General features: G+C 43.1%; 3 protein-coding genes across 4 annotated transcripts in view; 1 reads left to right on the forward strand and 2 right to left on the reverse strand.

The window, feature by feature from the left end:
- Positions 1-24,089, reverse strand: part of POLG2 (DNA polymerase gamma 2, accessory subunit) — a 209,842-nt gene that overhangs the window by 157,772 nt on the left and 27,981 nt on the right. The gene's annotated exons all lie outside the window — the stretch shown is intronic.
- Positions 1-24,089, forward strand: part of MILR1 (mast cell immunoglobulin like receptor 1) — a 46,143-nt gene that overhangs the window by 14,463 nt on the left and 7,591 nt on the right. The window contains exons 2-6 of one of the 2 annotated variants that reach the window (XM_082604318.1): positions 4,473-4,517; positions 10,955-11,215; positions 16,273-16,557; positions 16,676-16,765; positions 18,132-18,245. In XM_082604318.1, the coding sequence (XP_082460444.1) occupies positions 4,502-4,517; positions 10,955-11,215; positions 16,273-16,557; positions 16,676-16,765; positions 18,132-18,245 (766 nt within the window). In that variant the 5' untranslated portion in view covers positions 4,473-4,501. Of the gene's footprint in view, positions 1-4,290; positions 4,518-10,954; positions 11,216-16,272; positions 16,558-16,675; positions 16,766-18,131; positions 18,246-24,089 lie in introns of those variants that run through there. The other variant, XM_082604317.1, reaches the window with a different exon arrangement.
- Positions 200-565, reverse strand: LOC309793691 (large ribosomal subunit protein eL34-like; the record flags this gene model as incomplete). The annotated part of the gene is made up of 1 exon (XM_082604382.1): positions 200-565. The coding sequence occupies exon 1, from the start codon at positions 560-562 to the stop codon at positions 200-202; it is 363 nt and encodes a 120-aa protein (XP_082460508.1). The 5' UTR covers positions 563-565.

The following is a 24,089-nucleotide window of genomic DNA, read 5'->3' on the forward strand; positions in this document are numbered from 1 at the left end:
TGGTGCGCAGGCTTCTCATTGCGGTGGCTTCTCTTGTTGTGGAGCATGAAGCTCTAGGCACGCGGGCTCAGTAGTTGTGGCACACGGGCTTAGTTGCTCTGCGGCATGTGGGATCTTCCCGGACCAGGGATCGAACCCGTGTCCCCTGCATTGGCAGGTGGATTCTTAACCACTGAGCCACCAGGGAAGTCCCAAAGCTTCATTTTTTAAATTTAGCTTTCTGACTCCATGCTTGTGCTTTCAACACTTTCACAACAATTTTCCACTCCTCAATGAGGAAAGCACGCTTGATCCTGTCACGGAAACATTTAGCGCACGTGGAACCACCATAGGCCTCGCTGACATGTTTTTTTGTTTTAGACAACCTCATGAGAACTTTAGGTCTCACGGCACAAACTCCTTGAAGTCGGCCTAGGCACACACCACATGCGAATTTTGGTGCTTTCTCAACCTTCTTGGTATAAAGGTAAACAACTCTGTTACCAGGGGTTCGGTACAGCCTGGTTTTGTTAGAGGCTGTATCATGGAACAGCCTATGACGGCATGTCAAATGCTGGACCATCCTGAATGCCTCTAGATACCATCCCTGGAACAGGAAGAAGCCTGACAAACTTTTTTTTTTTTTTCTTTTTGCGGTATGCGGGCCTCTCACTGTTGTGGCCTCTCCCGTTGCGGAGCACAGGCTCCGGATGCGCAGGCCCAGCGGCCATGGCTCACGGGCCCAGCCGCTCCGCGGCATATGGGATCCTCCCAGACCGGGGCACGAACCCGTATCCCCTGCATCGGCAGGCGGACTCTCAACCACTGCGCCACCAGGGAGGCCCCTGACAAACTTTTAATTTACCTTCTTTCATCAAATAAACATCAGAGAGAATTAAGTAATATATTTCAAGACTTGGGAACTGAGACAATGAAAACTGGAAGGCCACTGGACCTTATGGAGAACTTGCGGTGCTACAGCCACACAGTCTGGAAACTATGAAGTCTTGCCTGTTTGTTTTAATGGAAATGGTAAAATCTTTGGAAAAGGAAACATTTTATTTATATTTTTAAATTGAAGTACAATTGGCTTGTAATATTATATTCTATGAGTGAGATCATATGGTATTTGTCTTTCTCTGTCTGACTTATTTCACTGAGCATAATACCCTCTAGGTCCATCCAGTGTGTCACAAACAGCAAGATTTCATTCTTTTTTGTGGCCAAGTAATATTCTATTGTATATATACATCACATCTCCTTTACCCATTCATCTGTCTATGGACAGGTTAGGTTGTTTCTGTAGCTTGGTTGTTGTAATAATGCTGCAATGAATATAAGGGTGCCTATATCTTTTTGATTTATTGTTTTGTTTTCTTCGGAAAAATACCCAGAAGTAGAATTGCTGAATTGTATGACAGTTCTATTTTTAGTTTTTTGAGGACCCTCCATACTGTTTCGCATAGTGGCTGCAGCAATTTACGTTCCCACCAACAGTACATGAGGGTTCCCTTTTCTCCACATCCTTGCCAACACTTGTTATTTGTTGTCCTTTTGATGATGGCCATTCTGAAAGGTGTGAGGAGATATCTTATTGTGGTTTTGATTTTCATTTCCCTGATGATTAGTGACGTTGAACATCTTTTCATGTGGAATTTTTTTTATTATAAATCTATAGTTTTATTATCATGTGGAGATTTTAATACTTTCAGATTTACAAGGTTAGTTTGATAAATGAAAGAGAAGTGGAAGATGTTATAACAATGAAGAAATATGGCATGACTTCTTGTAACAAAACAAAATAAAGTATCAATTCCAAGAGAAAATATATTACTTTAAAATAAATTATTATATAAAAATACATTTGTTATTTGAGGGCAAAAGTGAAAATAAATGAATTCTAAAGTCATTTAAATTTATAGAATCCTGACACTACTAAATGATATTTGTAAAGTTCTGTGGAAGGATAAATGAAATTAAACCAATGGATTAAATGATTTTTTGTGATTTAGAAATATAAGATAACAGAAATTTTGGATATAGAAAAATTTCAAACAACATTATAAGGGCTGGAATATTTAAAAATTTTATCATTGTTTTTGTTCATCAGGAGTTGAGGATTTAACACCAGGAACAACTGGTGTGAAGAGAAATTCTCGATTATCGAGATTACACATTATCCAATGGCCACCAGTTTCAAGGAATTCACTGGAAAAATTCAAGGCAGTTCCCCATGTCCAATCATCCTGGAACGTGAGCCCTGTTTCAAAACACCATACCAACTATTTCTAAAAATCAATAAAATTTTGGAAATTATGAGAATAATTTATTAAAGATTTGCTCAGAAATTTATATCACTTGTTGAGTAGTTTTATAACATAACTTAGTTTATTTAGAGATAAACTAGGGGTAGTGGAATATATTTTTAAATATCTGATCCATGCATTGACATATATTACTCTACTGGTTGTGACATATTTAATAATATCTCTGCACACTTCATAGAGGTTTCATAAGGATTAAATGAGATTATCAGTATAAAGCTCTTAGACAACAGAAAGCCTAACTTTACTGTTTGTTTGACTATATTTGTTATCAAGCTTATCAATATGGTGAATTATTGTGGACCATAACAATGTGGATTTGCCATGATTTGGGCCCTAAGGAATGTGCCAGGTCCATGGATGAACTTTTTCTTTTTCCACTTGAGACTTCATAGCTGATTTGTTGTGGAACCTTTGACAGACTATGATCCTTTTCTGGAGCCTTGCTAAGGTACTCCTAGCAACGTTTACTAACAGCTCTAAGTAGCACTTCTGGTTTCCTTTGCTGTCTTTGTATCCAAGCTGTGGTCTGCAGGCTTCCTGCCCCAGCTGAAAGTTCCACACACAGAAATGCCCCAGACACGTCAGCTTTTCTAAAGATCCCCCATCTTCTGGGCATGACAGTTCTCGGGAACCCAGCTCCACCCTCTGCTCAGGCCAGGATGGATGAGATACTCCTGGGAAATGTCAAAAATGAAACCTCCGATTCCCTTGAGCAGAAATTCTGGCGTTAAGGGTCATCCCACCAGAGATTAAACTTGTGGGGTTCTTTAGTGAAAGAAATTGCCACCAACATCACCATATGAAGTCACCGTCAAGCACCGAGTGCCATCTTTGTTAGAAGAGTGGGTGCCTGAGAAGTAACTTTTACTGTCAGAAGGAAATAAAGGCCTTTTATGAACTGAAGCCTAAATAAGACAATTTGCCTCCAGACAGTGGCAACCAGACAGGGAGGAAGTGGGGGTGACGGCAGCAGGTCCTGGCTCTGCTCAGACCCCCAGTAGTGGCCAGGTGTGAGGTTGGGAATGACTGACCACCACGGGCTGGAGCTGGGGAGCCCAAGAAAGGAGCACTGGGAGTGAATTAATACTGGAGGTTGGATGATCTGAAAGAACCTGCACCTCTGTGTCCCCCACAGAGAGGGCACCTGTCCACAGGAATGCAACAGACCTACAGGGCCAACCCTCAGTGGCAACAAGAACCAGTAACCCGGGATTCCCTGGTGGTCCAGTGGTTAGGACTCCTCACTTTCACTGTGGAGGCCTGGGTTCAATCCCTGGTCAGGGGAACAAAGATCCCACAAGCTGTGCAGAGCAGTCAAAAAATTTTAAAATAATAATTAAAAAAAAAAGAAAAGAACCAGTAACCCAAGTGGCCCAGCCTGATCACAGCTCCCACCACTCGGGAACCCCTCACCCCTTCCCACTCCCCACTACAGGCTGGCGACAGCAAAAACATGCATCCACTTCGCAGAGTCAGGAGAATTCTGGATTGCGGAGAAGTGAATCACTAGCCACTTCAGGGTTGTAATTTAGAGACTCTGAGACCGCTCGGGCCCTTGTGAAAATTCAGAGTCCCAGGTTTCATCCCCAGTAAGCCTGGAGTGGGGCCTAGAAGCCAGCATTTAACACAATCAGGCATTTCTGCTGCCATGTTTCTCTGTGTCTCTCTACACAGTCAATATTGCTTCACAAGACTAAACCAAACTTCCACTAAATTCCTTTGGACACAGGCCGTATCTAGAAAGAGACGATTGGGTGGGTTTGCATAAAGACAATACTTTTTCTTTTTCCCACTGTCCAGCTTCCCTGCCAGCCTGAATTAGAGGCAACCTGTCACATCTCTGCCTACAAGAGCTCACAGAGGAGCACAGGGTCACATCAACCAGTCATCTTATGTCAGGCTTATCCACGCAACTCCCATTTCTTTAACTTGGTCAAAAAGGAGGAAGTTCTCTATGTGACTCACCAACCCCGGAGGCCACCAAGCCTCCTTTGCCCTCCTCCCCGATTTCATTTAGAACGTGGGGGCCATTTGAACAGACTGTTCTTAGGGGGCATTTTTCCTGCTATCAAGTATAAGGCTCACTTACCATTTTGAAGCTTGAACCTCCAAACCAAAACAACATGTGGAAAAAGAGTTTTCTCATGTTCCTTTTCTCTCTTTCAGTTCAGAAGGCTGCACTGGATTGTGAAAGAATGAGAAAAACAAATGGTAAGTTTCATTTACTTCTCTCTTGTACTAAAGCTGTTTTCACCGAAACGGTGAGACTGTCAGCTTTAAATCATACGCATTCATTAACAGGTTTTTTGGTGCTTTCTGATGAACAACCAAAGGGAGAGTCGTTTCCATGACCTACTGTTTAAAATGAAGTGATTTTAGCAAGGGAGTTGGAGAATCTTTCCTGAGACTCAGAGACAAAATATTGAGATTTTTTTTTTTTAACAATGAAATGGTTCCTTCTTTCTCTGTTGTTGTTTTTTAATTAGAAAAATCAACACATAATTGTTGTCAAATAAGTCAAGCAACACTAAAAATATATCCTGGGAGGCAGTTTATCACCGTAGAGCTAGGCTGTTGTGGTCCTAACCCTGGTTCTACCGTTTTCCAGCTGGCAGCCTGTGCGCACGAGGAAACCACTTAAAACTTAATTTCTATCCTCTGTGAAGTGGGGAAAATAAAAGCACTTCCCTGGGAGGCCTGTTGTGAGGACTGAGACAAGCCCTGTGCCTCAGCACAGAGCCGAGTGTATGAGGAACCATCAACAAATGCTAGCTCAGGTCGTTGTTGTTGCTATACTATAAAATGTGAAAGTTCTGTTATATCCCCTCAATCCCTCTCCCCTCTCCACTTCCAGAAGCCACCACTATTAACAGCCCTTTTTGTTTCAATATCATAGTAAACAAACTCTTCTGTGACCTGTCCTTTTTAAAATTAACAATATATCCCAGACATCTTTCTAAGAGGAACATGTAGATTTAGTTCCTTTCTTTTCAACAGCTGCATGGCAATTCATATTAGGAATCAGCCATAATTCATTTTTTAAAAATAATTTTTAATATCTTTTAAAGTAATTAATTAGGCTGTGCCAGGTCTTAGTTGCAGCTTGCAGGCTCCTCAGTTGTGGCATGCGAACTCTTAGTTGCGGCATGCATGTGATCTAGTTCCCTGAGCAGGGATTGAACCCAGACCGCCTGCACTGGGAGTGCGGAGTCTTAGCCACTGCACCACCAGGGAAGTCCCATGGCCATAATTCATTGAACCATCATCCCCTTACTGGTTGTTCCATTTTTTTTCTTTGTAATAGAAACAATACTGCAGTAAACATCATTGTACACAACATGCTTTGTGGACACATGAGTGTGTAAGAACTCATGTAGGATAAAATCCTAGAAGTGAAATGGTTGGGTCCAAGGGCATGTCCATTTGAATTGTTACAGATACTGCTAAGTTGCCCTCCCCACATGCTGAACTGGTGCATGGTCACCAACACTGACCACGCACATGGGTAAGTGTGAGTTTCCCACCCTCTCAAACAGTGGATACAGTCAGTTTTTTAATGTGTCACTCTGCTGAGTACAAAATAATATCTCCATGTTGTTTTTTTAAAAATTAATTTATTTATTTTTGGCTGTGTTTGGTCTTCGTTGCTGTGCGCGAGCTTTCTCTAGTTGTGGTGAGCGGGGGCTACTCTTTCTTGAAGTGTGTGGGCTTCTCATTGTCATGGCTTCTCCTGGTGTGGAGCACGGGCTCTAGGGGTGTGGGCTTCAGTAGTTGTGGCACATGGGCTCAGTAGTTGTGGCTTGCAGGCTCTAGAGCGCAGGCTCAGTTGTTGTGGTGCATGGGCTTAGTTGCTCCACAGCATGTGGGATATTCCTGGGCCAGGGCTCGAACCCATGTCCCTTGCACTGGCAGACAGATTCTTAACCACTGCGCTACCAGGGAAGCCCTCCATGTTGTTTTAATTTGTGGTTGCCTCATCACTCATAAAGTTGAGCTTCTTTTTCATGTTTGTTGACTGTGAAAGCTCTAGTACACCCATATAAAGGACATTTAGGGATGGCTATCTGGTTGGAAAGAGAGGCAAGGTCTCATCTTGAAGCTGAGCTTACATAAGGCTGAGAAAATATTAATTGTCCAGATCAAAGAGAAGGAGGGAGGTTTTGGCATTTTCAAGGGGTCTAAACCCCTCCTCCACCCAAGCCATCCCTCAGCCCCAGCACTATTTCTTCTTTTGGGAATTACCTATTCAAATTATTTGCCCATTTATTGGATTGTCTTTTTCTTATTAATTTGCTGTTGGTTTATGTACATAAAAAAAATACTATGCTTTCGTTTATGTTTTAAGTATTTTCTTCTAGCCTTTTACTTCTCTTAATTTTGCCATAGAGGAGTTTAAAGTTTTAGGATAGTTATTTTTTTCAGTCTTTTCTTTATGGCTCCTATTTCGTGTGTCTTACTTGGAAGACTTTTTCCAAGCAGGTGGAACATTTCCCTATATTCCTCTTTTTTTTTTTACACACAAGTGAGTAAAGGTCACTTCTTAGCAGGTCCAGGGGTCTCAGGATGTCTTGGGGACATCGAGAAGAGAGGAATTCACCCAAATTCATGGGTACTGAAGGTACAGTCTGGTGACAAGTTGCTGACTTGGCTTCTTAGCCTCAAGAGGCTATTAAAAGTCTAATCTGGAATTCCTTATAAAAGTTCCAGCAAAGCAGACTTAAAAGACCTACATGTTCAATCTACTCTTGCTGCACTGATATCAATAATCAGGCCAAGTTTAATGAGACCAGACTGATTTTGCAAACAAATTAATCTTCAATTATCTCTATTAAGAATGCGGGTGGGCTTCCCTGGTGGCACAGTGGTGGAGAGTCCGCCTGCTGATGCAGAGGACACGGGTTTGTGCCCCAGTCCGGGAAGATCCCACATGCCGCGGAGCAGCTGGGCCCGTGAGCCATGGCCGCTGAGCCTGCGCGTCCGGAGCCTGTGCTCCGCAACGGGAGAGGCCAGAACAGTGAGAGGCCCGCGTACAGCAAAAAAAAAAAAAAAGAATGGGTGTGATTGTAGGGAGAGAACTCTGTTTCAGTAAAAGTACAGCACACCCTGTGCGGTGTCGAACGGCCACGTCTCGTTGTCAGCAGTTAACATTTCCAATTTCTCTCCTACCCTTCTGACTTGGAATCACGAAAAATGAAAACTGCCCTACAAGCTGAAGCTTGACGACTTAGTATAAACTTCAGAGAAATCACACAGATTACATGTGGACAACCTCGGTGATGCTGGGGTGGGGGCTGCTCAGAGTTCATCGGATGCCACGGGCACATTCCAACTGCGGCCCAGGAAAAGCAGCAGAACTGCCACCACCTGCCCTTGCCCCTCCCCCATACAGGGAGGCACGGAGACCACCCTCCTGGAAGTCCCCCCAGCTGACCACCCTCTGGACTCAGACCAGGCTGGACAGTTGGCTTTTCCTTTGTTTCTACAGAAGTACCCCCCATTAAACGCTGATAGCTTTGCCCTTACAAAGGCCTCACTTTGGCGGGACCCCACCCCCAACACCGCCTCCTAAAATGAGACACAGCTGCTTAACAAAACTGACCTATTCTCAGGGCTGAGAAATTGGTTCAATGAGGAATGGAGCAGTTCACAGCTGTGTCTCTTCCTGGTGGGGGGTGTTGGGGAGAATGGAGGGCAGTGGGACACACCCTGAAAGATGCACTCTGGCCACGATCACCTCCAGCCAACAACCCTCACAAAGCAGCAGGGCAAGAGGGCACCTGCCCTCCCTTTCTCTCTGCAACCAGGGAATCACCCCACATGGATGATCTTATCCTCAGGATGGGAAGTCCAGGCCGAGAGAATTCTGCACAAGCAGACCTTATTAAAGCATTTTTTCTCCTCCTTCAGCCTCCCACAGACTCTAGTTACCTTTCCACATTGCCACTTCGTCCGACCCAGCACAAAAAGCATTCAGGTTTTGCCTCTTCTCTGGGTCTTCATTTCCTTACGAGGGCTCCGGTGTCACCCCAAACTTACATTAAACAATGTGTATGCTTTTTAATGTGAACGCTTTTCTCCTGTTAAAAAAAAAATTAAAATAAATTTATTTATTTATTTATTTTGGGCAGAGTTGCGTCTTTATTGCTGCGTGCCGGCTTTCTCTAGTTGCGGCCAGTGGGGGCTACTCTTCGTTGCGGTGCGCGAGCTTCTCATTGCGGAGGCTTCTAGTGCTGTGGAGCACAGGCTCTAGGTGCGCAGGCTTGCGGGCTCTAGAGCGCAGGCTAAGTAGTTGTGGCGCACGGCCTTAGTTGCTCTGTGGCATGTGGGATCTTCCCGGACCAGGGCTCGAACCCGTGTCCCCTGCATTCACAGGCAGATTCTTAACCACTGCGCCACCAGGGAAGTCCCTTATGTTCCTCTTAATTCTTTTATAATCTTTTATTTTTTTAACATTAGATTTTCTGATGAGGGTTATTTCTTCCCTTGGCATTTTTAAGTAATAAAATTCAAACACACAAGCAATCAGAGACTACTGGGATTGTGGCAAAAAGATCCAGAAGGCAGTTAGCAGATGCTCCCTATAGCCAAAAAAAAACAGAGACAATAAGAATAAAATAACTGTAATGGGTTGTGGGTTGAGACACATCAAATACATTTAAATCTATGAGTTCATAATGATTCTTAAACAAAAAATAATAACAATAAAGGGAAATATCTCATTGTTACAAGATGCTAGGAAACCAACTCATTATTTTCAAAATTGGTCAGTAACAGAAGAGAACCAAGCATTTATCCTACCGTTTCTTTCTTCTTCTTTTTGGCCACGGGATGTGGGATCTTAGTTCCCTGACCAGGGATCGAACCTGCACCTCCTGCATTGGAAGCACAGAGTCTTAACCACTGGACCACCAGGGTCCCCTATCCTCCCTTTTCTATGCAAACTGTACCTCAGTGTAACCAAAGAGTTGACAAGGGTGTTTCTCCTCAGATAATTACGGATGATAAATGAAGAAGGAAAAAGAGAATTGGTATATCATCATTTTGCAACCTCTAATGAAATAATGCTTTCTGGGTAATTATCGTCAAAGTCTGCTAACAAACAAAAAGAGAGATACCCTGACACTCTTTGTCTCCTAATGGAAGTACACCCTACCCCCTATGCTGCATTCTTGCTAAATAAAAGCTAATCTGAATTTCATCAAGCCTCTGACAGGAGACAAAAGAATATGGAAAGGACAGCATGGGAATGTAATTAATGAAATCCAGACCATGGAAAACACTTCAGAGCAAACAACTTGCTATCTTCAACAAATAAAGGGCTTCCCTGGTGGTGTAGTGGTTAAGAATCTGCCTGCCAATGCAGGGGACACGGGTTCGAGCCCTGGTCCGGGAAGATCCCACACGCCATGGAGCAGCTAGGCCTGTGCACCACAACTACTGATCCTGCGCTCTAGAGCCCGCAAGCCACAACTACTGAGTCCACGCACAACTACTGAAGCCCATGTGCCTAGAGCCCATGCTCCACAACAAGAGAAGCCACCACAATGAGAAGCCCGTGCACCACAATGAAGAGTAGCCCTGCTCGCCGCAACTAGAGAAAGCCTGCACGCAGTAACAAAGACCCAATGCAGCCAAAAATAAAATAAATAAAATAAATATATTTTTTAAAAAACAAAAGCAAAGTGCAGGGGGAAAGAAAAGAGACAGAAAGGTCTACAGATGAAAAAAATCATAAGAAACATAGCAACTAACTACGATAGACCATTATGGATTCTAAAAGAAAAATCAGACAATTGGGGGAATTAGAACACTAACTAGATATCTGATGATATTTTAAAAATATTGTTAATTTTGTTAATATTGTTAACTGTTAAATATTGTTAATATTGTTTACCAGAGTCCTTATCTTTTAGAGGTACAAACTATTAACGTCCTCCAGCCAAAGATCACCAGGGACACGTGTAGTGGAACCAAGTTGAGTTTTAAGAGAAAATGCATACCATGGAGTAACAAGAGGGCATCTTACAGTAAGATTTGTGTTAGGTAACTTGGAGGAAGATTCAAGGCAGCAGGCTTTACTCTGAATTGGATTCTTTTAGGAATTGGAAATAATGATATGGTCGGGAATCTTAATAATTCTTATCTAAAAGATAAGAAGAGCAGTGCAAGGCAAAAGCTCTGACTGATAAAGAAGCAGCAGTCATTATACTCCAATAAAGATGTAAAAAAAGCAGCAGCAGTCAATCATATTGTTTAGAGGGATACTTGGCCATTTTTGGTTTTTGGACCATGTTTGTGTCTTCATCTGTGTTCAGACATGATGATGGAGTCATCTTGTCTTTGTCTTGCTCTAATATGGTCACAGGGTGGCCTTGTCTGGTACTGGTGACCAGTCAGTTCCTAACCAGCACAAAACAGCTTGGTAAGGCTACCTGTCTCTCACTGGGAGAGGCCTCTGTAGGCACTGAGGTTTCCTCACACACTGTCCAGCCTGGCTGTGCAGGCAAGAAATGTCCCCTACCTTTGGAAAGTTCACCAGGAACAGAGGGTCTCCACCCCCTTGACCCACAAAATGTGGGTAGACAACCACTGAGCTATTATTGAGGGATGGTAACGAGGACTTTCTCTTGTGTTATTTTGCTTTCCAGAATTCCCTTCTCCAAATCTGAACTCACAAACGGATGCAGTCATGAGGGGTCAGAATGTATCTCTATCTTGTTTCAACCAGAACAAATCACTGTGGATCACCTATTTTTTGTTTCGGGGTGAGAAATGCCTGAGCGTCCAGAATGGACCCATGACTTTTAACCTAACAATCTCAGAAGCCCGTGACTTGGGCCCCTACAAATGCAAAGCCCAAGTTTCTAACTGTTCAAAATACAGTCGTGAGTTCAACTTCACATTTGTCGGTAAGTAGAGTGCTTGTTACTCGGCGGCCCTGTGATTTGCAGGGATTCTTTCCTGTTCTAGGACGGGCTCCCTGTTCTGCTTGTTAACACTCCCTCAAGAGCCTGGCAAGTATGTCACTGAGATCTTTTTCCTTAATGATTCCATTTCACTTTCTCTCCAAATACTTTTGGCTGTTTCAGATAATAATATGCTGATGGCCCAAGGCAAAAAGTCTTACATCAACCATCTGAAAAGTTGTTGAGATCTTTTCTAGATGCTTTACTCTAGGATTCTCATTGTGTAGGTAAAAAAAAGATTTTTTCTCTTAAGATTCAAATAAGAAGTCTTAGAAGCAATGTTGCACCCTGTGGCAAGGGTCTCCAGAGCCCCAGGCTTTTCCCAACTTCTTCCCTTTGCAATGGCCATCAGCCTGCACTCTTCCTGCCCAAACATATTTTTTTGGCCACGACACGCAGCTTGCAGGATCTCAGTTCCCCAACCAGGGACTGAACTTGGGCCACGGCAGTGAAAGCCTGGGATCCTAACCACTAGGCAACCAGGGAACTCCCCAGCCACATTTTATTACTTTTATATTTTTCTCTCCCATCTTCCCACCCCAAGCCTTTCACAACCTAGCATTAATGGCCTCATCCATGAAGGTGACGTTGATAGTGGACTCCTGGGAGAGGGAGAGAGTGTTTCCAGGTAATACATGTAGCTGGAGTTTTCCAAACAGAGGAGCCCTGACTTACTGATTGAATCTTTGAGTGATTCTCTGGGTCTGTGCTCTCCAGTATGGTAGCCACTAGCCACATGTTTTATTTAAGTTTAAATTCAAGTTAATTGGGCTCTTCTGGTGGCGCAAGTGGTTGAGAGTCTGCCTGCCGATGCAGGGGACACGGGTTCGTGCCCGGGTCCGGGAGGATCCCACATGCCGCGGAGCGGCTGGGCCCGTGAGCCATGGCCACTGAGCCTGCGCGTCCGGAGCCTGTGCTCTGCAACGGGAGAGGCCACAACAGTGAGAGGCCCGTGGACCGCAAAAAAAAAAAAAAAAAAAAAAAAAAAAAAAAAAAAAATTCAAGTTAATTAAAATTACTTGAAATTTAAAAATTCATTTCCTCAGTCTCAGTCACATTTCAAGTGCTCAAGAGCCACAGATGTGGGGTGGCTGCTATATTAGACAACACAGACACAGAACACTTTCATCATCACAGAAAGTTCCATTGGACGCCTCTGCTCTAGGTCAATGGTTCTCAGGTTTTTAGGTTATAACCATTTTAACAGTCTAATGATAGCAGTGGATACTTTCGCTGAGACATGTTACAGATGCAAATTTCTGTGTAAGACTTGAAGGGATGCCGTGGGCTCTGGATTAGAGCCAACCATCTTAGGACAAATTTGAACACAAACTCAATGGAAGCTATAATTGTAAATGAAATGTAAAAAGAAGAAAACCATGCAAACACGGCCTGGGATGTAGTGGATGATGTGAGGGCAGTACCCTGGCTGATAATATTCTCTGGTGGTCAGATTCCTGCTGGACTGGGCAGCCTGGTTTTGCAGAAAGAGGAACAGAATAAGCATCAGGGAACCTGTGTACCACTAGCTTCCTGTGCAAGGCTGAAGCCTTAAATCAATTGATTTAAAAAACCCCAAGTCTTCATTTCCTGAGCTTCCATCCCACAGATATGTATACAATCTTCCCACATCCTGCCTTCAGAGCAAATGCACAAGTTTCTTGCAATGTGTTACAGTAATTACACCATCCTGTAGAACTTTTTTAATAGATTATAAAAACCTGTATCATCTTCATTTAGGTCAGATTAATAAATACCTACTGAATGCCGACCCCAAGCAAGTAACTGTGTTGGATGCTGCCAGGGTTTCGATGATGCCTAAGACATGATCTTGTCCCCAACCCAGTAAGGGATGTGAGCCGTGAACACAAATTCATGAATCACTGATTCACTCATCAAATATTTAATGATATCCCCGATGTGCCGAGCCCTGGATATATATTAGTTCCTGCCTTGGTGGAGCTTACAGTCTACTTGGGGAGGCATAAAACCCAAGTACCCAAATAAATTCATAATCACAAGCTGTGTGGATCGTTATAAAGAAAAAGAAACTGGCACAGGGATGGAGAAAGGTCCGGGATGGGGGAGTGACCTCTTTAGATAGGGTAGTTAGGGAAGGCCTTTCTACAGGGATGGCATTTAAGAAGAGCCCTGAAGGATGAGAAGGGGTTAGCTACGTGAAGAGACAGGGGAAAAAAGGCTCTAGTCAAGGGACAATAACCTGTGCCGGGGGCTCCAACTTAGGAAAGAACTTGGCTGTTGGGAAGGACCTAATAGGACACTGGTATGGCTGGAGGCCTGATGAGGGGAGTGTGACCCCAGGTGAGACTGGAAAGGGAGGGGGAGCCAAGTCAGGCCTATTTATCAGGCCCAATTTATCACCTTCAGTGTTAATTCATCCTGGGTGGGGCAGGGCAAGGGTAGAGGTTGGGGATCGGTTGGGAGGCTCCTGCCGTCATCCAGGAGACAAACAATGGTGGAGATGGAGAGAAGTGGATGGATTCAAAATACATTTTGGAGAAAGAAACAACAGGACTTGCTGACTGATTAGATTTGGAATCACATGTAGTAAAGGTGAGGAAGGAATCAAGGATGACTTCCAGATGTCAAGTGTGATCAGCTGACGAGGAGTGGTGTCATTTCCTGAGATGGGCAAAAATGGCAGTTGTTGTTCAAGGGGTATAAAGTTTTGGTTATGCAAGATGAGTATGTTCTAGAGATCCTGCTGTACAACACTGTGACTATAGTTAACAGTGCTGTACTGTGCACTTAAACATTTGTTAAGAAGGTAGATCTCATGTTAACTGTTCTTAGCACAATGAAAATAAATGAATGATTGAACGAATGAAAACATTTTAAAAAAGAACAGGATTTTAACATATGTTTATCTACCTACCAATTGATTCATTAACTAGCAGATTAACTAGAGTTCAGTTTCAAACAGGTTATGTCTGAGGTGACCAGGAGACATCCAAGTGGATCATGTAATAAGAGGTAGAAAAGTATTAAGAGGATGGGACCAAGTGCTACAGGAAGCAGAGGAAAAGGGAGAAGTTCTGCCTGGAGGACTAAGGAAAAGTTTTCTGGGGAAGGTGGCAACTGAATGAGCCTTAAAGGACCCCTTGATTGATTGACTGATTGATTGATTTTCGGCTGCACTGGGTCTTTGTTGCGGCGTGCAGGCTTCTCATTGCTATGGTTTCTCTTGTTGCAGAGCACGGGCTCTAGGCATGTGGGCTTCAGTAGTTGCAGCACGCTGGGCCTAGAGGGCACAGGCTTCAGTAATTGTGGCGTGTGGGCTTCAGTAGTTGTGGCACGCGGGCTCAGTAGTTGTGGCTCGCAGGCTCTAGAGCGCAGGCTCAGTAGTTGGGGCGCACAGGCTTAGTTGCTCCACGGCATGTGGGATCTTCCTGGACCAGGGCTTGAACCCTTGTCCCCTGCATTGGCAGGCAGATTCTTAACCAATGCGCCACCAGGGAAGTCCCATTAAAGGGCTCCTTTAATTTAAAAAATATAACTAATTTATGGAAGAGTCACCACTCCCTTCCCTTGATCACTGTGATGCTGTGATACACTTTACCAGTCCTTTTACAAACTCTCAGGGAAGTGTAATTCTAGTCTGAATCATCTTATCGCAGAGACAAGTCCATGCTCTCTGTTTCTTCATGAATGTTTCAACTCCTCCTTCCTGAAAATTACAGGAGGTAGATTTCATTTCCACAGGAAAAACATCCTGTTGATGCTATTCCCAAACAAAGTTGCTCTTTGAGGCCACCATCACTGGGTGCCATTCTGTCAAGGATGCTACCACAGGGATTCCTGCTCAGGGAAGGGATGGAGCAAGAAGACTCTAAATTATTTTCTTTGATTTGACTTAAACAATGAAACATATTTCATTGTTTCTGCGCCAAATTGTTAAGTTGGCACAACGTTATTAAAAACAAACGCATATGCTTGGGAGTCGGCCCTGGCTCTGCCATTTACTAGCTCTGTGGCCTCTGAATCACAGTTGGCTCAACTGTGCAACGGGCATGATGCTGTCCACCTTGTAGGACTGTTGTGAAGTGAAACAAGATAATGTGGGTAGTGACCCCGACACATGATGGATACTCAACCATTATCTTTCCTTTCCCTATAATACTGTTTTATTAATGAATTATATAATAAATTATATAGCTGGATTCTCCCACTATCCAGCTATATAATTTATTATATAGGGTATGATCTTACAGAGCTTACCAAACCCACTCATTTCTGGTCAAGAATTTTCCTTGACTCTATTTATCAGGGTTACTTCCTTCTTTCGGGAGGAGGTGAAAGATAATTGTACAGCCGAATTCTATCAATGACAATACAGTTAGAAAAGATGATATTTTTAGATTTCTTTGATTTTAAAAAAACCCACTGCAATCTTATGATTGGGAATAAAAGCACCTCTCAACTACATACTTGGAGCTGGATCTTTGACAAAATTATACTATCAGCCACAAACAAAATTGTGAATTCTGATGAAAGGCAAGTTTGCGCTCTGATTCCTCAAAGCAGAGAGACGTCCTCCACCCTCTGGCTTTCTCGGAACCTGGTTCATGCCACGAGGCATGGGGTTAACCACGTACCCACTGATCCTTCCTGATGGAGCTTCTTGTGAGCAACTTGACTTCTCAAGAGGGGTGTCATTCATCTTTGGGTTAACAGCTGGGAATAGAGTAGGGCTCCCATCCATGTTTGTGGACTGAGTGAGTGAACCCAATCTGCTTATCTGTTTAACGTGCATTTTTTTTTTTGCGGTACGCGGGCCTCTCAGTGTTGTGGCCTCTCCCGTTGCGGAGCACAGGCTCCGGACGTGCAGGCTCAGCGGCCATGGCTCACGGGCCCAGCCGCTCCGCGGCATGTGGGATCTTCCTGGACCTGGGCAGGAACCCGTGTCTCCTGTATCGGCAGGCGGACTCTCAACCACTGCGCCACCAGGGAAGCCCTAACGTGCACTTTTATTTTTCTAGATCCAGTGACTGCACCAGTGCTGAACATCAGTGCTGTTCAAACAAAAACAGACAGATACATAATGCTACGCTGCATCTCATTCAACGGCTCTCTGCCCATCAATTATACTTTCTTTGAAAAAAACATGGCCATATCACCAGCTATCTCCAAGAATGTAAGGGAGCCTGCTGAATTTAACTTAACCAAGAATAACACTGGAGAACGGAAAGAGTATAGGTGTGAAGCTAAAAACAGATTGCCTGACCATGCAAAATACAGTCAACTCATCACCATACCCTCAACAGGTAAAGGCGACCTGAACTCTTTCAACAGGATCTGGATTTACTTCCAGAAACCAGCTACTCCTCTGCCCGCCCATTTCCCACTTTGCCCACCTGCCTCCAAATGCTTTTCCTTCTGTAGGGTCCACACATTCTGATGGGGTTACTTTCTGCCATAAAGGAACCAAAGAAAAGCCTGGAAACTGGTGCAGGAAGGGACCTTGTATCAATAGTAAGACTTCCTGACTTGACCCTTCTTCCTGTCTTGACTTTTCACTGCTCAGGTTCTAAGCAGTCGCATTAGAATTTGCATCTTTCTTGAAGCTGCTGGGTCTCTTGATATTCTTTTGCTTTTTAAAAACCATTTTTTAAATTCACTTCCAACACCTGTACTCACCTGCTTGGCTGTTTAATGCTTGGTGAGTCTAGACTCCCAGTGCCACCCTTTCCTTGAGGCAAGAATGGCTCCTGTCCCAACCTTGTGTTTTGGAAGGCACTGCTCTGGTGCTTCTTAGCCATGTGTCTTCCCATAAGCTTCCCATAAGCCATGGGGATTTGTCCACCTGGACCCTATATCCCCACTTTTCTATACCTTACTCTAGGTTCCTAGACCTGAATTCCCTACCCAATCAGATCAGAACCCACCTTCCAGGGCCTGCACAAGTCTCCTTCCCAGCTCATCCTCCCAAGGTGGACCATGGTAAGGATGTGAACATTCCTGGACCCACAACAAGGGAGCTGTTTGTGGGGAGTGGTGGGATGGCATTTGGCCATGCAGGCTGGGGGTGTCCATGTGCATGTCAGGCTCCTTAGGGTGCAGGTCAGAGCCTGGGTGGAAAGGGGGCCAGGCTAGGGCTGGGGCTGGCTCTCCCCATACTGTCATGTTCCAGTGCAGAACTCTGAGGAGTCTGAGAATTTTCGATTTAAATCTGGCCTTATGAAGGGACATTGGTCGAGGTAGGAGGATAGAACAAAAATTAGTTTATGTGGCCTCATCCTCAGAAGATCAGAGCCCACACCTGGGCGTTCAGTAAGTTCTAACAAGTGAGGCAACCTGTTGGAGTCAGGCTCCTGACTACAAATCACAGCCTTCAATTCACTAGCTGTGTGACTTTAGGAAAGTCACTTAACCTCTCTGAGTCTTACTCTACTTAATTGTAAAATGAGAGTAATACCAATGAGAAAATAAGGTAATGCATGTAAAGTGCTTAACACGATGACTGCATATCATTAACACTCAATAAGTGGTAGGTATTTGGGTGACATAAATCATGCCGACATGACTAAAGCCTTTGCCCAGTAAATGGCCAAGCTGTTCTCAGGCTTATGACCCTAACAACGTAGCCAACGTCTGTCTGTTAAATGCCGTGCTGCTTTTTCTTCCTTGTATATGACCCCCTGTGGAAGATGGACTTGGTATGAACTTTAAGAACCTCACTAACAAGTTAACTCTCAAGTTGCAGGGCAGGGATTCAGGGTGCAAGGTACATTGGTTAACCTGGGAGATAGTCGTGATCACCCTTTCCAGAACATTTCACAATTCAATATCATTGGAAAAGAAGGCTGTGCAGTGACCAGTGAATGCTGTCTTCTTCCAGGAGGAGAGAGCTGTCCTTTCTGCCTGCAGCTACTGCTTCTGGTGTTTCTGCTTCTGGTGCTAATAGTAATAATCCTAATTCTGGCATTTTGGATACTACCAAAGTACAAAGCAAGTAAGTTCCTTAGGAGCTTTGCCATTGTTTTCCCTGGGTTTTGGATACAGACAGCAGGGTGAGGGCAAGGAGGAAGGGAAAGGGGAATCAGAAATGGGATGTGAAGAAAATGAGAAGAGAAGAAAAAGATGCAAAAGGAGAAGGTAATGAAGGACTTCCTGAACGGTTCACACTTAGCACAGTTCTCTTTTCTCTGGTAAAGACTTCCCTATTTAGACTGCTTGTGGGTGTGTGACCTGTGCAGTCACACAGGGCCCCATGCTAAGGAGACAGTGTAATGCTCTGCTGTCATTGTCTTGAAATTCGTAATACATTAAAAAAATTTTTAATATTATTTTTAAATTGTGGTAAAATATGCATAACAATAAAATTTACCCTTTTGGCCATTGTTAAGTATATATTCAGTGGCATTAAGTACATTCACATTCCTGTGCAACCAACACCAGCCATCTACTTTTTCATCTTGCAAAAACTGAAACTCTGTACCCATTGAACAGTAACTCCCCATTCATTTCTCTCTCCTCCCAGCCCCTGGCAAACACCATTTTCCTTTCTATGAATTTGACTACTTTAGAAATTGCATATAAATGGAATCATACAGTATTTGTCCTTTTGTAACTGGCTTATTTCATTTAGCACAATGTCCTCAAGGTTCATCCCTGTTGTATATGTGTCAGAATTTCCTTAATTTCAGGACTTCCCTGGAGGTTCAGGGGTTAAAACTCCACGCTTCCACTTCAGGGAGCATGGGTTTGATCTGTGGTCAGGGAACTAAGATCCCACAAACCATGCGGTGCGGCCAAAAAATTTTTTTTCCTCCATTTTAAAAGCTGAATAATATTCCATTTTATATATATATATACACACACACACACACACACACACACATATATACACACACACGCACATATGTGTACATACACACACACACAACACACACAAACACTTTGTTTATCCATTCACCCATCAATGAACTCTTGGATTGCTTCCACCTTTTGGCTATTGTGAGTAGTGCTGCTTTGAACGTGGGTGTACAAATCTCAGTAATTTTTAAACAAGACGCCCTGCATTTTCATTTTGCACAAAGCCTGCAAATGATGTAGTGGGTTCAGACTGACAGAGCTTTGCTTTGTACTTTTCAGTGTCCTCACTGGGTCTTCCACTCGGAGGAAGCTCAGTACGTGAAGACAAAAAGAGCCTCATTCTCGGGCTTCCCTGGTGGCGCAGTAGTTGAGAGTCCGCCTGCCGATGCAGGGGCCACGGGTTCGTGCCCCGGTCCGGGAAGATCCCACATGCCGCAGAGCAACTGGGCCCGTGAGCCATGGCCGCTGAGCCTGCGCGTCCGGAGCCTGTGCTCCACAATGGGAGAGGCCACAACAGTGAGAGGCCCGCGTACCGCAAAAAAAAAAAAAAAAAAAAAAGAGCCTCATTCTCTCTGCCCCACCTTAAGTGCTCCACTAAACCTCATTTACTACTTTTCATAATTCACGTCTTATGACCTCTAGTTAAGATTTCAAAGTGGCCTTTTCATTTGGCACACGACTACAGAGGAATATTGAGATTTACACAAAAGACAGTTTGTGTCTCAGGACCGACACCTGCCAGTGAGCTTCGGGGCATTGAGTGGGCTCCTTCACCTGCCTGAGCCTCAGCGTTCTGACCTGTAAAATGGGGCCATGGGAGATACTGTCAGACCTGGGGAGAGAACTAAGTGATACATGTTAGGCTCTTGGCCTTCTTCCATCTCTAAAGTCCTAATTCACGGAAATCCAGGACTCAGTTGACAGGAGACGTGAAAACAGATGTCAAAATGTACACATCTCATACATTAAAAAAATTTTGTTTTTTGTAATGTAAAGCATTTTTAAAATTGAAGTATAATTAACCTACAACACTATGTTAGTTTCCGGTGCACAACAGAGTGCTTCAAATTTCTATACATTACAAAATGACCATGATAAGTCTCGTTACAAAGCTATTACAATATTATTGACTATATTTCCCATGCTGTACATTTCATCCCTGTGACTCATTTATTTTGTATATATTTATTTAGTTATTTATTTTGGTTGCACTGGGTCTTAGTTGCAGCAGGTGGACTCCTTAGTTCTGGTACCTGGGCTCCTTGTGGCACGTGGGCTCGTTAGTTGTGGGATGCAAACTTGTAGTTGTGGCATGCATGTGGGATCTGGTTCCCGGACCAGGGATCAAACCCGGGCCCCCTGAATTGGGAGCACAGAGTCTTAACCACTGCACCACCAGGGAAGTCCCTGACATTTATTTTGTAACTTGAAGTTTATACTTCTTAATCTCTCTCACTTATTTCATTCACCCCCCACCTCTGTGGCAACCACCTGTTTGTTCTCTGTATCTATGTGTCTGTTTTTTGTTATGTTTGTTCGTTTTGTTTTCCAGATTTCACATATAAGTGAAATCATACAGTATTTGTCTTTCTCTGTCTGACTCATTTCACTTAGCATACTACCCTCTAGGTGTATCTATGTTGTCACAAGTGGCAAGATTTCATTCTTCATTATGGCTGAGTAATATTCCATTGTGTGTGTACCACATACCACATCTTCTTTATCCATTCATCTATCAACAGACACTTAGATTGCTTCCATAGCTTGGCTGTTTGTTGTAAATAATGCTGTAATGAACACAGGGGTGCATATATCTTTTAAAATTAGTGTTTTGTTTTCTTCAGAAAAATATCCAGAAGTGGAATTGCTGGATCATATTTTTAATTTTTTTGAGAAACCTCCATACTGTTTTCCATATTGGCTGCAGCAATTTACATTCCCACCAACAGTGCATGAGGGTTTCCTTTACTCCACATCCTTGACAACACTTGTTAGTTATCTTTTTGATGGTAGCCATTATGACCGGTGTGAGGTGATATCTCAGTGTGGTTTTCATTTGCATTTCCCTGATGATTTAGTGATGTTGAGCATCTTTTCATGTGCCTGTTGGCCATCTGTATGTCCTCTTTGGAAAATGTCTATACAGTTCCTCTGCCTGTTTTTATTTTTTATTTTTTTTAATGGGGTAATTTTTTAAAAAATATTTATTTATTTGTTTGTTTTTGGCCACACCAGGTCTTAGTTGCAGCATGTGGGATCTTTTAGTTGCAGCATGCGGGCTCTTAGTTGTGGCATGCGAACTCTTAGTTGCGGCATGCATGCAGGATCTAGTTCCCTGTCAGGGATTGAACCCAGGCCCCCTGCATTGGGAGCACAGTCTTACCCACTGGACCACCAAGAAAGTCCCTGCCTGTTTTTAAATTGGGTTTGGTTTTTTGATGTTGAGTTGCATGAGTTCTTTGTACATTTTGGATATTAACCCCTTATCAGACATATCATTTGCAAATATCTTCTCCCATTCAGTAGGCTGCCTTTCTGTTTTATTGATAATCTCCTTCACTGTGCAAGTTTGATGGAGTCCCATTTGTTTATTTTTGCTTTTGCTTCCCTTACCTGAGGAGACAGAGCCAAAAAAATATTGCTAAGAGCAATGTCAAGGCTTCCCTGGTGGCGCAGTGGTTGAGAGTCTGCCTGCCGATGCAGGGGACACGAGTTCGTGCCCCGGTCCGGGAAGACCCCACATGCCGCGGAGCAGCTGGGCCCGAGAGCCATGGCCGCTGAGCCTGCGCGTCCGGAGCCTGTGCTCCGCAACGGGAGAGGCCACAACAGTGAGAGGCCTGCGTATCAGAAAAAGAAAACAAAACAACAACAACAAAAAAAGAGCAATGTCAAAGAGCATACTACCTATGTTTTCTTCTGGGCGTTTTATGGTTTCAGATCTTACATTTAGGTCTTTAATCCATTTTGAGTTTATTTTTGTAGATGGTGTGAGAAAGTAGGCCAGTTGATTCTTTTGCATGTGGCTGTCCAGTTTTCCCAATGCCATTTACTGTGTTGTTGTTCCCTATTGTATATTCTTACCTCCTTTGTGGTAAATTAATTGACCATATAAGCGTGGGTTCATTTCTGGGTGCTCTAGTCTGTTTCATTGATCTATGTGTCTGTTTTTTGTGCCAGTCCCATACTGCTTTGATTATTGTACCTCTGTAGTACAGTTTGAAATTAGAGAGCATGATACCTCCACCTTTGTTCTTTCTCAGGGTTGTTTTGGCTATTTGAGGTCTTTTGTGTTTCCATGCAAATGTTAATTATTTGTCCTAATTCTGTGAAAAATCCCATTGCTAATTTGACAGGGATTGCACTGAACCTGTAGATTGCCTTGGGGAGTACAGTCATTTACAATATTAATTCTTCCAATCTGTGAGCATGGTATATCTTTCCATTTGTTTGTGTTGTCTTCAATTTCTTTCATCAGTGTCCTATAGTTTTCCAAGTACAGGTCTTTTACCTCCTTGGTTAGATTTATTCCTAGGTATTTTATTCTTTTTGGTGCAATTACAAATAGGATTGTTTTCTTAATTTCTCTTTCAGATAGTTCATTTTTGGTGTATAGAAATGCAACTGATTTCTGTATATTAATTTTGTATGCTGAAACTTTACTGAATTCATTTATTTGTTCTAACAGTTCTAATTCTTTGGTGGCATCTTTAGGATTTTCTATATATAGTATCATGTCATCTGCAAACAGTGACAGTTTTACTTTTCTCTTTCTGATTTGGATTCCTTTTTTTCTTCTTCTTGTCTGATTGCTATGGCTAGGACTACCAATACTATTTTCAATAAAAGTGGCAAGAGTGAGCATCCTTGTCTTGTTCCTGATCTTAGAGGAAATGCTTTCAGCTTTTCATTACTGAGTATAATGTTAGCCGTGGGCTTGTTATATATGGTCTTTATTATGTTGAGGCATGTTCCCTCTATACCCATGTTGTTGACAGTTTTTACCATAAATTGAGGTTGAATTTTGTCCAAACTTTTTTCTGCATCTATTGAGATGATCAAATAATTGTTATGCAATTTGTTAATGTGGTGTATCACGTTGATTTGCGGATATTGAAACATCCTTGTATCTCTGGGATAAATCTCACTTGATCATGGTGTATGATCCTTTCAATATATTGTTGAATTTGGTTTGCTAATATTTTGTTGAGGCTTTTTGCATCTATGTCCATCAGTTATATTGGCCTGTAATTTTTGGGTTTTTTTTTTTTTGCGGTATGTGGGCCTCTCACTGTTGTGGCCTCTCCTGTTGCGGAGCACAGGCTCCGGACATGCAGGCTCAGCAGCCATGGCTCACGGGCCTAGCCGCTCCGCGGCATGTGGGATCTTCCTGGACCGGGGCACGAACCCACCTCCCCTGCATCGGCAGGCAGACTCTCAACCACTGTGCCACCAGGGAAGCCCTGGCCTGTAATTTTCTTTTTGTCTGGTGTCTTTGTCTTTGATATCAGGGTGATACTGGCCTCATAGAATGAGTTTGAAAGTGTTCCTTCCTCTTCAACATTTTGTAGAATTCACCTGTGAAGCCATCTGGTCTGGGACTTTTGTTTGTTGGGAGTTTTTTGATTACTGATTCAGTTTCATATTGAATGGTAATTGGTGTCTTCATATTTTCTATTTCTTCCTGATTGAGTCTTAGGAGATTGTACATTTTAGGAATTTATCCATTTCTTCTAGGTTTTCTATTTTATTGGTGTATAATTGTTTGTAGTAATCTCTTACAGCCCTTTGTATTTCTGTGGTGTCAGTTTTAACTTCTTTCATTTCTGATTTTATTTATTTGAGCTCTCTATTTTCTTGATGAACCTAGCTAAAGGTGTATCAATTTTGTTTGGCTTTTCATAGAACCAGTTCTTAGTTTCATCAATCTTTTCTATTGTTTTCTTTTAGTCTCTATTTCACTTATTCCTGCTCTGATCTTTAT

This window comes from Mesoplodon mirus (genome assembly GCF_964341445.2).
Source record: "Mesoplodon mirus genome assembly, chromosome: 18".
Classification (NCBI taxonomy): domain Eukaryota; kingdom Metazoa; phylum Chordata; class Mammalia; order Artiodactyla; family Ziphiidae; genus Mesoplodon; species Mesoplodon mirus.